Below are 14321 nucleotides of genomic sequence, written 5' to 3' on the forward strand. Positions count from 1 at the left end.
TTGTCTTTACAACACAAACTCCTCCACTAAACTACAGTGTAAGATGGCCAGAGGTGCATGAATGCACCCAATAAATGTAAGAAAGTGTGGCAAATAATTGTTGTGTAACAAAAAGCCATTGAAAAGCCCCAGCAAAAGATTGTGTTTATTAGTAAACCAGATTGTGGCTTCCAATCACATTGTAATAATATCACTCCAATGAATGTACAGCTATGCATGAGTTTAGTGCAAGGAGCTCTATCATTTCAAGTTTACAATATGAGCATCTAGTCTTTGACCTCATTCATTATGTTAATTTCTCGACTTTAATGGCTTCCACCACCTCCAAAACACACTCGTGTACGCGCGCACACGCACACTCTCACCCCCAAAGCCAGGAATGCATACAGAGCTTTACTTTCTTAAACTTACTGCTTTGAAGTGCAGCGATGTTCAATTTATGGTTCACCCAAAAAGATCACAGCGAAAACTACTCCTAGCTGTGTCCTGCAGGTTATGTTTTAATTATCCACATGACCATGATTTCTTCTGAAAGTAGCTCATTAGGATCAAATTTAACTATTTAGAATTTGGTTTCAATATCTCCTCTGCAACCATTGTTTGAACTTCTGGTTCAATGTAAATTGACTTTAGATAAGTGCATAATAACTTGAACCAAGTTTACATTGAAGTAATGTATTGCATAGATTTCCAGTCAGAGTTGTCAGTTTTTTTTATATTGATTCTTCACAATGAGCAATGAAGTCAATGTCTGACCTACACAATCTGAATTGACACTCACCACATTAACTGGATCTTTTTGAGGAAAGTTGGATCATCCAAATAGAACCTTCTATTGTGTCATGAGTTAGAGTTTCTACATTGTTAGTTATGTGACTGAAACAGAGCCATAAAACTTCTGATACCTTCCTGAAGTTATTGATTTTTGCTGAGGAATGATTTTCTTGCACCAAGTCACCATTTGTCATATTTGTTTAGATTGATAGTGAGTGTTGTGTTGTTTAGCTGTGGTGTGCTTCAGAGCAGAGCCTGTTTAGTCCTTACCTGTCAGCATGCACTTTCTAGGACAAGCCATTCAAAAGCAATAGGAAGCAGAATCACGCATGTTACAGATCAGAAGGAGGCCATTCAGCAGATCCTGTCTGCACTGGCACTCTGGGAATTTTGGCCTGGTGCCAAACACTCCCCCATTGTTTTTTTTTCCCGTCCAATATAATCACCCAATGCTGTCTTGAATGCCTCAATTGAACCTGCATCTGCCTTCCTGGCTGTTTCTTTCCTCCTCTGTGTACCAGACCATGCTGATAATTCCAATTGTAGCATTCTTATTGTTTATTGAATTAAAACAGCTAATTCATTGAACCAAGAGTTTGAGGCTCCACCCTGCTTTGTCTGTATCACACCAGTTATCCACTATTCCCTCAGGTAATGCTTTGAGTATAAAAAATAATTGTTGGTTAATACAAACTTTATTCTTGTGTTTTTTTTTAAAAGAACTAAAGAACTGCAGATGCTGGAAATCAGAAGCCAGAAGTAAAATTGCTGGAAAAACTTAACAGGCCTGGCAGCATCTGTGGGGGCAAAGCGGAGTTAACTTTTGGGTCTAGTGACCTGAGATTCGATGCACACTCAATAGGCTGAATGGCTTCTTTCTGCTCTGGGAATTCTAGACCCATCTTCAAAATATGACCCTTTGTCAGAGTTCTGAAGAAGGGTCACTGAACCTGAAAGGTTAACTCTGCTTTTGCTGTACAGGTGCTGCTAGAACTAAAATGTTTTTTCAGCAATTTCTTTGTTTTTATTCTTGTGTTCCTTCATATAGGGGCATACAGTAACTTCCTTTGTTTACTGCAGGATTTCCATACCCTTGCCTCCTACCTATCACAGAATCAGTCTGCTGTCTTTCTTGATGTCATCTCAGATTTCCACCTACTTCTATTTCTGGTAACCAATGATGTTATGCCGCTCAGGGTAAGTATCATTCAGTAACCCTGAACATTTAATGTTACAATTTAGAAGTTCTGTTGACATCTCTGATTTTTGTTTTAAAGTCCCTAAGTTTTCTAGTTGTGGCCACATCTGAAAGGAGTTTTATTTATTCCTTTTACCAAGGTGTTAGGTTGCAAAGAATAAGTGAAGCAAAGAATCAGAATGTTAATAATGCATGGAATTGGTAAGCAATGGGACAATTCTATCAGTGGTTAATTGGACAATTTCAATATCATGGAAAGAATAGTCACAGAAACAGACCCTTTGGTCCACCTAGTCCATGCTGACCAAGTTTCCCAAACTAAAGTAGTTCCACTTGCCTGTGTTTGGCCCACATCTGCCCAAACCTTTACTATTTACGTACCTATCCAAGTGACTTCTAAATGTTAACTGTACCTGCATCTATGACTTCCTATGGCAGTTCGTTCCATGCACAAATCACTCTTCGTGAAAAGGTTGTCCCTCAGGTCCCTTTTTAAATCTTGACCCTCTCACTTTCAAAATATGCCATTTAGTTTTGAACTCGCCTATCCTAGCGAAAAGATCTTTGCTATTCACCTTACCTATGCCCTTCATGATTTTATAAACATTGAGAAGATCACCCCTTAGCCTCCTATGCTCCAGGGAAGAAAATCCCATACTATCTAGCCTGTCCTTATAATTCAAACTTTTCAGTCTCCGTAGCATCCTTGTGAATATTTTTTGCACCCTCGCCATTTAATAATAGCCTTCCAAGGGCAGGGCACCCAAAACTGCACACAGTACACCAACAGTGGTCTCACCAATGTCCTGTACAACTTCAACATGATGCCCCAACTACTATACTCCATGATCTGAATAATGAAGACAAGCATGCTAAATGTCATCTTAAACTCCCTGTTTACCTGTGATGCAATTTTTACAGGCTGTGTACCTGAACCCCATGGTCTGCCTGTTTGACAACACTACCCAGGGGCTTACCATTAACCTTAGGTTCTGCCCTTGTTTGACCAAATTGCAATACCTCACATTTATCCAAATTAAATTGATCAAGATCCCTTTTTAATCTTAGGGGCCAAAGGGCCTGTTCTGCACGGTGCTGTTCTATGTTCTATAACCTCTTCCATTGTCCACGGTACCACAAACTTTGGTGTAATCTGCAAACTCACTAACCATACCTCCTAAATTCTCATGTGAAAAGTTCAGAGTCTGTGCAATGCACCCCCCTCACCTGCATTGAACCCTTTTGTCACCTGGTGGAAAATGACAAGAATGCTGTCGTTGAGAAGGGCTTCCTTCCCAGTGATGAACAGCCACCTCCCAGTGGTCAGGCAGGTGCCAGACATGTATAATTTTGTATGTAGAGCTCGAGGAAATACATCGTGGGTTGGGGAGGCAACTTCTGCTCAAAGGAGTGATTCGAGTAGCCACATAATTTTGCAAAATCACCTACGAAGAACAGATTTATTACATTGAAGTATTTTCCTACACGCTCATAGCAAAAGAGAATAAGTTAAACGTGCATTAGAATTGTTGGCTCTATATATTAACTGAACAGGTATCCTGTTCTCATCTTGTGGTCCAGAGTTGCATATTCTCTTGGGAAACCTTGCATACTTTAATCCTGTTTGTATATTCTGCACGAGAAAAGTATTCCAGAAATATTTTTGAAACATGCAAGTTATTTGCATTTGCAATTATACTCCTTCTATTTTGGGGGATTTAATGCTCGTTGGATACTTAAAATATTTACTGTAATGAATTTGCTTTTCAACATAGATATAAATCCGTATTCTAAGTGTTGTGTATACATACTTTTGTTAGGCCACCTGCAGAACTGGGGTTGATTTTTGAGTCAGAAGCAGCTTGCTGTTTTGGCATAGTACCAATGAATGTCTGCTAAGATTGTTTCCAGACTTCACCTTTGGCAGGAAGGTGTGTGTGTGTGTGAGTGTGAGAGAGAGAGAAGTGGTTTGGTTGGCAGTGGTCAACTGGAGATCAGGATCAGTCAAAATATTGACCTGCCTGGGACTCTGTGCATTGTCTATAACACATGTGATTTGAGTTCAGTGTATTTTCATTTGAAACAATTAATCATCATTGTTTATCTAATGAGTTTGAGTGAATTTTAACTTTTAGCAATAAAAAAGAAATCATTTTACCATAACATGGGCACACTGAAGGATCATGGCATCTGAGGTGTGACAGATCTCATGTGAAAGTCTTTGAACTTGAATTTAACTGATTTCAATTTGGATTGTAAATTTTGTCTTATTAGGATTTCACTTAATTTAGCTTTGCTTTGGAAAAATGCCATTGCTCACAGCTTTATTTCATCATTCAGTATATTCTTGCAAACTAGTAAAACGATGTAAGCAATATTCTGAATTACCAAGATAAGGAAAAAGCCATGTTCAGTAATTATTATAAGATTAAACATAAATCTTGCAGCTCGTATAATCTACTTTCCTGTTTTTGCCTGTCGTCCAAATTGTTCGTAGTCATACAGCGTGGAAACAGACCCTTTAGGCCTACATGTCCATGCTGACGGTGTTCCCAAACTAAATTAGTACCACCTGCCTTCACTTGGCCCATATCAATCTGAACCTTTCCTATTCATGAAATTATCCACGTCTTTTAAAGTTATACCTGTAACTGCATCCACCACCCTGGCAGCTTATTCCACACATGAACTGTACATTTTTTGTTAAAACATTGCCCCTCGGGTCCTTTTTAAATGTTTCTCTTTTCACACTAAAAATATGCCCCTGGTTTTGAACTCCCCCAGCCGAGGGAAAAGATGCTTGTCGTTCATTTTACGATTTTGTAAACCTCAATAAGGTCACCCCTCAACCTCCTGTGCTCCAGTGAAAAAAGCCTGAGTTTTTCCAGTCTGTCCTTAATATCTCAAACCCTCCATTCCTGGCAACATCCTGGTAAATCCCATCTGAACATTCTGCTGTTTAATAATATCCTTCCTATAACAGGGTGACCAGAACTGCGTACAGCACTCCAGATGAGGCCTCACCAGTGTCCTGCATGACCTCCCCCATATATCCGTAACCAAATTATTTAGATAAATGACAACCAGAAGTCAACACAGTACTGATGCCTGTGGAATACCACAGGTCACAGGCCTCCAGTCTGATGAACAACCTTCCACCACCATGCTCTCTGAGCTGCTGTCGAACCAATTTTCTACCCTATTGACATCCTGTGTAATCAACTTTACTAATTAGTCTACCATCCGGAACCTTGTTAACTTGGACTTTAGTAAACCATTTAACGTGGAAATTTCAGCAATAGAATATCTCCTTTTGAAGAGCTTTTAAAAAAAAGTCTTATTTTTCACACTAAAATTTAGTTATTGAAGATGTTATTTTAATTGCAAACAATGATGAATGAAGGCAAACAGCACTGTTAAGTTCATTCAATATTTTTATTGAACACTCCATATATTACTTCCAGATATTGTATAACTGAATGCAGATGTGTTTTAAAAGAAAAACGAAAACACATTCTCATTGCAGGAAGACTTCAGTTGTATGTTGATACAATCAAGGATTTCAGTCAAAATGTATTATCCCCTGATACTCACTCTGCCAGCCACAAGTGAGAGTTCCCCAAGGGAGTAGGATTCCTTGTAGAACTATATCATCAGACAGCAATAAACCATCCCTGAGGCAAGAATTTCTCTTAATGGACATCTGGTAAAGCCAGATAAGGCTGCTTTAGAACCAGTGGGATATTTTGGGAGTGGTTTGACACACCTTTTTAACTAATGCTTAATTTCACGGCATTTTGACCAAAGCCTTTGCCAAAAACAGTGATCCTCATCAGTTTAGTCACAGGTTGTGAAATCTTCACACTAAACCTTGTCATGTGGCTAGGTATTATTAAAAAGCAAAAAATAGAAAGTCAGATGTTATGACAAGTGAATTTTACTAGTAAAAGGCGACCATGAATTTTGCGAATGTCCATTTTACTGAAAAAAAACTTGCAAGTGATGTGAATAAATTTTCAATTTTATAGTATCTCCAGAATCTGAACTTTTAACATTTTTATTCCTGAAAATGAGTGATAATCCTGTGATTTTTGTTTCTCTTTCTCCTCCTTTCTCCCCCCCCCCCCCCGGTTTTGGTTTAACATGATTGGGAGACTGTGGTGCAGTGCTAATACCGCTGGATTAGCAGTCCTGCACCTAACACTGTAGGGACATAGTATCAGAGATAATGGGAACTGCAGATGCTGGAGAATTCCAAGATAATAAAATGTGAGGCTGGATGAACACAGCAGGCCAAGCAGCATCTCAGGAGCACAAAAGCTGACGTTTCGGGCCTAGACCCTTCATCAGAGAGGGAGATGGGGAGAGGGAACTGGAATAAATAGGGAGAGAGGGGGAGGCGGACCGAAGATGGAGAGTAAAGATGATAGGTGGAGAGAGTGTAGGTGGGGAGGTAGGGAGGGGATAGGTCGGTCCAGGGAAGACGGACAGGTCATGGAGGTGGGATGAGGTTAGTAGGTAGCTGGGGGTGCGGCTTGGGGGGGAGGAAGGGATGGGTGAGAGGAAGAACCGGTTAGGGAGGCAGAGACAGGTCGGACTGGTTTTGGGATGCAGTGGGTTGGGGGGGAAGAGCTGGGCTGGTTGTGTGGTGCAGTGGGGGGAGGGGACGAACTGGGCTGGTTTAGGGATGCAGTAGGGGAAGGGGAGATTTTGAAACTGGTGAAGTCCACATTGATACCATATGGCTGCAGGGTTCCCAGGCGGAATATGAGTTGCTGTTCCTGCAACCTTTGGGTGGCATCATTGTGGCACTGCAGGAGGCCCATGATGGACATGTCATCTAGAGAATGGGAGGGGGAGTGGAAATGGTTTGCGACTGGGAGGTGCAGTTGTTTGTTGCGAACTGAGCGGAGGTGTTCTGCAAAGCGGTCCCCAAGCCTCCGCTTGGTTTCCCCAATGTAGAGAAAGCCGCACCGGGTACAGTGGATGCAGTATACCACATTGGCAGATGTGCAGGTGAACCTCTGCTTAATGTGGAATGTCATCTTGGGGCCTGGGATGGGGGTGAGGGAGGAGGTGTGGGGACAAGTGTAGCATTTCCTGCGGTTGCAGGGGAAGGTGCCGGGTGTAGTGGGGTTGGAGGGCAGTGTGGAGCGAACAAGGGAGTCATGGAGAGAGTGGTCTCTCCGGAAAGCTGACAGGGGAGGGGATGGAAAAATGTCTTGGGTGGTGGGGTCGGATTGTAAATGGCAGAAGTGTCGGAGGATAATGCGTTGTATCCGGAGGTTGGTAGGGTGGTGTGTGAGAACGAGGGGATCCTCTTGGGGCGGTTGTGGCGGGGGCGGGGTGTGAGGGATGTGTTGCGGGAAATACGGGAGACGCGGTCAAGGGCGTTCTCGATCACTGTGTGGGGAAAGTTACTGCATCCCTAAACCAGCCCAGTTCGTCTCCTCCCCCCACTGCACCACACAACCAGCCCAGCTTTTCCCCCTCCACCCACTGCATCCCAAAACCAGCTCAACCTGTCTCTGCCTCCCTAACCGGTTCTTCCTCCCACCTCCTTGACCTGTCCGTCTTCCCTGGACTGACCTATCCCCTCCCTACCTCCCCACCTACACTCTCTCCACCTATCTTCTTTACTCTCCATCTTCGGTCCGCCGCCCCCTCTCTCCCTATTTATTCCAGAACCCTCACCCCATCCCCCTCTCTGCTGAAGGGTCTAGGCCCGAAACGTCAGCTTTTGTGCTCCTGAGATGCTGCTTGGCCTGCTGTGTTCATCCAGCCTCACATTTTATTACTGTAGGGACATAGTTTCAGATTCCACCATGACAGTGAGTGGAGTTTAAATTCAGTTGCTAAATTTGTAGTAGTGGTCACTATAACTAACACAGATTTCTGAAAAAGCCCCACCTGGTTCAGTGATGCTTGGCAGGGATGGAAATTTTCCAACTTTGACTGATATGGTCTACATGTGACTCCAGACCTACAGAAATATAGTTAACTCTTAATTACCATCTGCAATAACCTAGCCTGCTGCTCAATTCAAGGGCAGTTAGAATGGGTGGCAAATGCTGACTATGCCAGCAGCAGCCACTTCCTGCGAAAGAATAAAGTAGCATTTATTTATCTTGGTGAATTTCTAGTTTTGGCTTTCGAAAATCAATATTGTTTGCCATAATCCTTCACTATTATCCATGAAATGCAACATCTTAAAGTAAACTTGTCGAACAACCTCAACGTGTTCATGTGAAACAGTTGTTTCATTAAATATGAGCTACTTTTTACAAATGGCAATCATTATATCAGAATGTCAGGTTGTATTTTCTTCAAACAGCTCTGTACAGATATTGGTAATAGTTATCTATTTCAAAGAAGTGATTATTCTAACTGGTACATCAAGTTTAGTGCTGTGCAGTTCTTATTATATCACAAAGCTGTTAAATTACAGTTTTTTTCCATAAAAGTGATTATACACTAATTTGTTAATTTCTAGAGTCTGAACTGCGTTTATGTAAGAATCTTAGTAGAGTTTGTCACTTCAATGCTGAAGTGTACTTATGTAAACTAAAGTTTCTGGCATGCCAGTGACCAAATGATGACTCCTTGCTGTTATTTATATGCGCTATCTTAGTCCTACATCATTACGCTAATTATTTATTTCCATCCACTGACACTGCAGCTGTAACTTGAGTTTATACTCAGTTATCACCTGTTTCTATTTTTAAAAATCTAAATGACTCACTTTGAAATTTGAAAACTAGCTTTCATTCATTTAAATGTTGGCTTAGAAATAAGTTAATTCAGTGCAAGTTATCAGAAACAAGCTAATTAAAGTCCTCATTCAACTCCAGCAGTGCTCATTCTCAGTAGTTGAATAGATCAGACCTTATTTCTGGGTGCATAACTTTCACTATTCCATATCTTTAACAGGATAGTATCAACTTGTTGTTGGAAGCAGTGAAAACACGGAATGAGGAGCTTGCCCAGACCTGGAAGAGATCAGAGCAATGGGCTACCATTGAACAGCTGTGCAGTAAGGACATTAAGGGGGATGTGTAGTGCAGTTACCCTAAACAGTAATAGTAGAATATCTGAATTTCTAACCTTTTTGCGTATCTGTTTCACATGTGAATCAGTCTTAGATCAGAGCCTGACACTTGGAAATCGTGGTTTGATATCTACTATCACATACACAGCTGTCATTTTAAGAATACTGATTTCTTCAATGGTTACTCAGTTGCACTGTAACTTTACTGGCATTCTTTCCTAGTCTTATGATTACATGTAATTAACTTGTGTTCTTCAAAATGTTCTCCCTCTCCTTGTATTCTCTTAAGTAAGTTACCTAACTAAAATAATAGTTTATAGTCATTAACTTATTATCTGTCTGTAACATACCTGTGAAATAGTTTTTGCTATTGTAAGAAGAATATGCTCCACTTAATACAGAGTTACTTCATCTTCACTCTCACTTACATGTGAGCGTTTCTTTAGAAGTACAAATATACATATCTGTAGTGCTGATATTGATGGAGGTCTTGTACATCTCCTGGTCACCCAAGAAGCAGAGTCATGCAGCATGAAAACAGACACTTTGGTCCAACCAGCCTATGCTGAACGTAATCCCAAATTAAACTAGTCCCACCTGGCAGCTCCTGGCCTGTATCCCTCCAAACATTTCCTATTCATGTACTTATCTAAGTGTCTTTTAAACGTTGTAAATGTGCTCGTATCCACCACTTCCTCAAGACGTTCATTCCACACACAAAACACCCTCTCTTTTTTTTTTTTGAAAAGAAAATTGGCCCTCGTCTTTAAATTTCTCTTCTCTCATATTAAAAACATGCGCCCAAGTCTTGAAATCTGCCATCTTGGGGAAAAGATATCTACCATTAACCTTTATTTTAAAATAAAATTTATCCTACTTCCTGGTCTTTTAAATTGATTACACTAGATAGCAAATAGTTGCTGTGTGATTAATATACATAACATCAAAACATTGGTTTGTCTAAATAAGATAATTAAAGGATTGGACACACTGGAGGCAGGAAGCAAGTCTAGAACCAGAGGGGACAGTTTTAAAAATAAGGAGTAGACCATTTAGAACAGAGTTGAGGAGAAATGTCTTCACCCAGAGAGTGGTGGATATATGGAATGCTCTGCCCCAGAAGGCAGTGGAGGCCAAGTCTCTGGATACTTTCAAGAAAGAGATGGATAGAGCTCTTAAAGATAGTGGAGTCAAGGGTTATGGGGATAAGGCAGGAACAGGATACCGATTGTGGATGATCAGCCATGATCATAATGAATGGTGGTGCTGGCTCAAAGGGCCGAATGGCCTACTCCTGCACCTATTGTCTATTTGAACTTTAAATGTGCAGTTCACTTTAATGTAGAATCTAATATTCCATTCAAACTACATAATACGGAGTATTGTTGAAATAAAGACAGATTTGTGTTAGCGTTTGTCTTTTGTCCATCAGGACAATTTGCAAGAATACTAATAAAGGGGATAAACAACATTTATCATGTATAGGAGAGTACTGATTGGTGGAAATTGCCATTGGGCGTGAATCCGTTATTGATTGACAGTTAACGGCCTGATTTTTCCTTGTTTTTAAACCAGGCAGGTTGACTCTGATTGCTCAGGGTAAAGTCCCAACTAACAAACCAACAAATGCTTGTTATCTGTACTGTTGCATTGAAACACTTGTGTTGCATGCACATGTTCTTTCACTCAACAAAGAACAGAAGCCTATGCACCACGCTGCAAGCTTGACTATCAAACTACTACTCTCGGGTGTAGTGTTTTAAAAAGAGTGCCATTTGATTTAAATAATACAAAATTCCAATTATGTCCTATTTACCAACTTTAGAAGAATAAGTCTGCTGTTTAGATTCTGTGCTGCTGCTTGGCAACAGAAACCTAACAGCAGAGGAGAATCTGAATTGCTTTCATGATGTTAACACATTATTGGGTTGTTTTATCCAATCCTGGTGGTGACTAACTCTGAAGTTTGGTATACTTCTGTGTCACAGTTTCTCTTCGTAAAATGCTTAACTTTTACCTGAATGAATTTGAATGTTTAGTTTTGTACACCACACTTACTTGTGCGCACTATAGATTTCAAAATGTTTCAGCCCAGATACTAATCACTTGTTCTCCACTTGCAGGTACAGTGGGTGTTCAGCCACACAGTGCTTCTGATTATGGTGCACTAGGAGGGTCTCCACAGTCTGCTCCCACTGCGATGTGGTCCTGTAGACACTGCACCTTCATGAACCACCCAGGCACTGACCAATGTGAAATGTGCAATCTTCCTCGAACCTAGCCAGCAACAAATGAAAGCCGGATTTGGGCATATCCTTTGATCCTTTTGTCCATTTGGAAGGCAAGGTAGCTGCCAGAGCACTCTGGCTCCAGCAAGCAAATTCTACAAATGAACTTGTACTCTTGAGGTCTGTCTGGACTTCTTAATTGAGATTAAAAACAATTACTAAATACAACTTTTACTTTCAAGGACTTTTACTTTCTTGAATGTTTCAGTTGAATGCTTTTTGAGAAGATATTATTTGTGCAAAACAAATTCTACGGGGGTTATAATGACACACTTGCCTTGTTAGTTTAAAAAAATCTGGCGAGCAAAATGTAGCACCCAGCTCAGGAACAGCTACTGATGGTTAGCTTTTACCCAAAGGCTGTGGAAGGGTTTCAGATTTTATGTGAATTTAGCAAGTTACCTAAACTGCTCAAATATGTGCTGCAAACCTGTAATTGCCCCCTCAAAAGTACCAAAAGGGTGGTGATGCTTAGTTTGACATGTTTTGCTTTCTGCTGTCAGATGTCATCAGTGTGGATAAGTCATAGATGACTGAAGAATCAGAGTTGAGAGTACGTTACTGCAATTCTTTTCCTGAAGGGGCAAGATGGGTTTAAACACTTGAAGATATTTACACGATAGGTGTTATTTGGTTAATCTGTGGCAGTTTCCCCTGCCTTGATAGTTAATATCTCTTGTTGATGGTCTTAAAACTGCCTCACAATTGAATGTTGTCCTTTGTGACATTGACGTGACTATAATACTTGGAGCGTATAATTAAATTTAGAGCGACTTGAAAAACCAATAATGATTAGTACTGTGACAAAGCCTGTTCTGTCCTTTCCCAGCAAAACTGAGTACCCGTGTTTTTAGACAATAAGTATGTGCAGTTACATGTATTTAATGGAGTAGAGCATGTGAGGATGAGTCATTTAAATATGACCAATATTTACTTGTACAGTGCTCTCCAAAGCTTCACTGCATTGCTTTAAAGTAATCTGTCCAGTTGTCTGCTGATGCACATTTATTTTTATCATGTGCTGGTGAACTGGACTAAGATTGTTGGGATACAGTTTCAAATACAAGATAAACTTAAATATTGTTTGTTATAACTAGAATATGCATCAGCAAATAATGGTACAAATGTACCAATGTACACTTCAATTCAGCCATATGACTTGTATTTACATACACTTCACTTGCCAAGGACTGCGATACGAATTAATGTCAGTGCTGGTTTCTTTTGTTTTAAGGGGTTTGTAACAAGTTATTTGTTTCATGGAGCTTTTACAGCTTTGTAAAATTGTGATATGATCTGTACTTCCTTTTATTTTTAAATCCTGTATTCTTAGCATGACAACAGAAAGAGTTGAATGCTGCTTTAATAGATGATCTCCCAGGAAGATGAAAATTACTTTTAATAAGCAGGCCCAATAATGTGGTAGTTAAGATGTTTTCTGCTCAGGCCTGATGTTTTAGATTCCTGACTGTGCCTAACATATCAATCCATTACCTACATGATCAATCAGTTGAGAGGTTTCAAACTTTTGGCATAAAGGCAAATGTATAACAAATATCTCCAGAGAAGTAAACTTTAAGGCCCAGCACTCTGTATTCCCATTAGAATGGGTTGATTCTCCACTGTAGAGTTTAGGACCATCTTATTTTTGTTTTTCAGTTCAGAATATTTTGCCTTACAGTTCTATCATTTGGCCACTTCTTTGACCAAACCTGTCAGTTGAGCATATTGTAGCATTAACATTGAAGTCTCTCTCAGCTGCACTCTGCCTGCTGAAACAGGCTATCTAGAAGCCAAATACTTGAAAATCATTTTGAGGACAGAACAATATGTATTGAATCACAAGACCTTTTGCTGTACTTTTTATGCTGGTGACCTGACGGTTTCAGCATTCAGGTAGAAGATGCTTGCCCTGAAAGTTATCATTTGATTTCCAAAATCTGTGCTGAACCAAGTTTGTTAAATAAATATCTTGGTAGGAGATTAGGTGCTTGCAAAACCCCCGTGCTGCTAAGAATCAAATTTTCTAGTCATGTGTATGATGTACTTGACCCAATATTGCTCTGCAATAATTCCTACCTAGGATATGGATCTCAAAAGTGTACTGGGGGGTAAGAAATGGACGGTGGGGACAAACCACTTTTTCTTCCAGTATTGCCAAGTCTGATGCAGAGGTGAATCATAGAAAATCTTTCATTCTGATTGCTGCCAGATCTGTTGTTTGCTTGCAAATTGGCATAGCCTCCAGCAGACTAGATAAACACAAACATAATTTGAAATGTATTAACAGTATATTTTAAATACATTACCCACCTCCATGCTCCATTTTTACCACTGCACTACTTTCAGAAGTTTAGACCAGTAAAGAGCTGTGATGCAGCATTTGGTGTTGTAAAATGACTTGATGCTGCAAAAAGTGTACAAAAAAAAGGAAAATGTATTAAAAAATTAGTGCATTAACTTGGCTTTGATGTTTATGAAAAAAAATGAAACAGTAGATGGAGTGATATTTGACAAGTAGTTTGCATACCCTGAAATTAGTAACACCTTCCAACTAGATAATTGAAGTTGCAGGCTTAAAATGCTGACTAGAACAACAAATGGAAACTTCAAAATAAGCAATTTGAAGATAAGTAGTTGGTAGCAAGTGTTTTTGTTTCTCACCTGTTTCAATAAGCCTCATTTATCCTTTTTAAGCCTTCGTACACAGGCTTTTAGGGGACATTTTGTGCTTTAGTAGTGCCATCATTTGCAAGTATAATAAAGAGGCACACGTTCCTTTATCAGTATGTGGAGCAGATCCTTCTTAATCCCTTCTCTTCAGCAAAAGAACAGGACTTTTTAACAGTTAAGAGATAACCACTTGACCTCACTAATATCTGTAAAATACAGTGTTATCATTTTGATTGAGGACTGTAATCTTAGTATCTCCAGGAAGTCATTGAATCATACAAAAAAAACCCATTCAATCAGTTCAAGCTCCTTTTTCATTTCAGCATCTTCCCTTTAAAAC

The 14321-nt window shown here is 40.0% G+C and overlaps 1 protein-coding gene across 3 annotated transcripts in view; it reads left to right on the forward strand.

Annotated features, from left to right (window-relative positions):
• Window positions 1–14097, forward strand: part of nploc4 (NPL4 homolog, ubiquitin recognition factor) — a 99511-nt gene extending 85414 nt beyond the window's left edge. For all 3 annotated transcript variants that reach the window (XM_048555188.2, XM_048555187.2, XM_048555189.2), the window contains exons 15-17: window positions 1855–1971; window positions 8903–9005; window positions 11144–14097. In XM_048555188.2, the coding sequence (XP_048411145.1) occupies window positions 1855–1971; window positions 8903–9005; window positions 11144–11301 (378 nt within the window). In that variant the 3' untranslated portion in view covers window positions 11302–14097. The remainder of the gene's footprint in view (window positions 1–1854; window positions 1972–8902; window positions 9006–11143) is intronic.
• Window positions 14098–14321: the final 224 nt, after the last annotated feature.

This window comes from Stegostoma tigrinum, chromosome 22 (genome assembly GCF_030684315.1).
Source record: "Stegostoma tigrinum isolate sSteTig4 chromosome 22, sSteTig4.hap1, whole genome shotgun sequence".
NCBI classification, from domain to species: domain Eukaryota; kingdom Metazoa; phylum Chordata; class Chondrichthyes; order Orectolobiformes; family Stegostomatidae; genus Stegostoma; species Stegostoma tigrinum.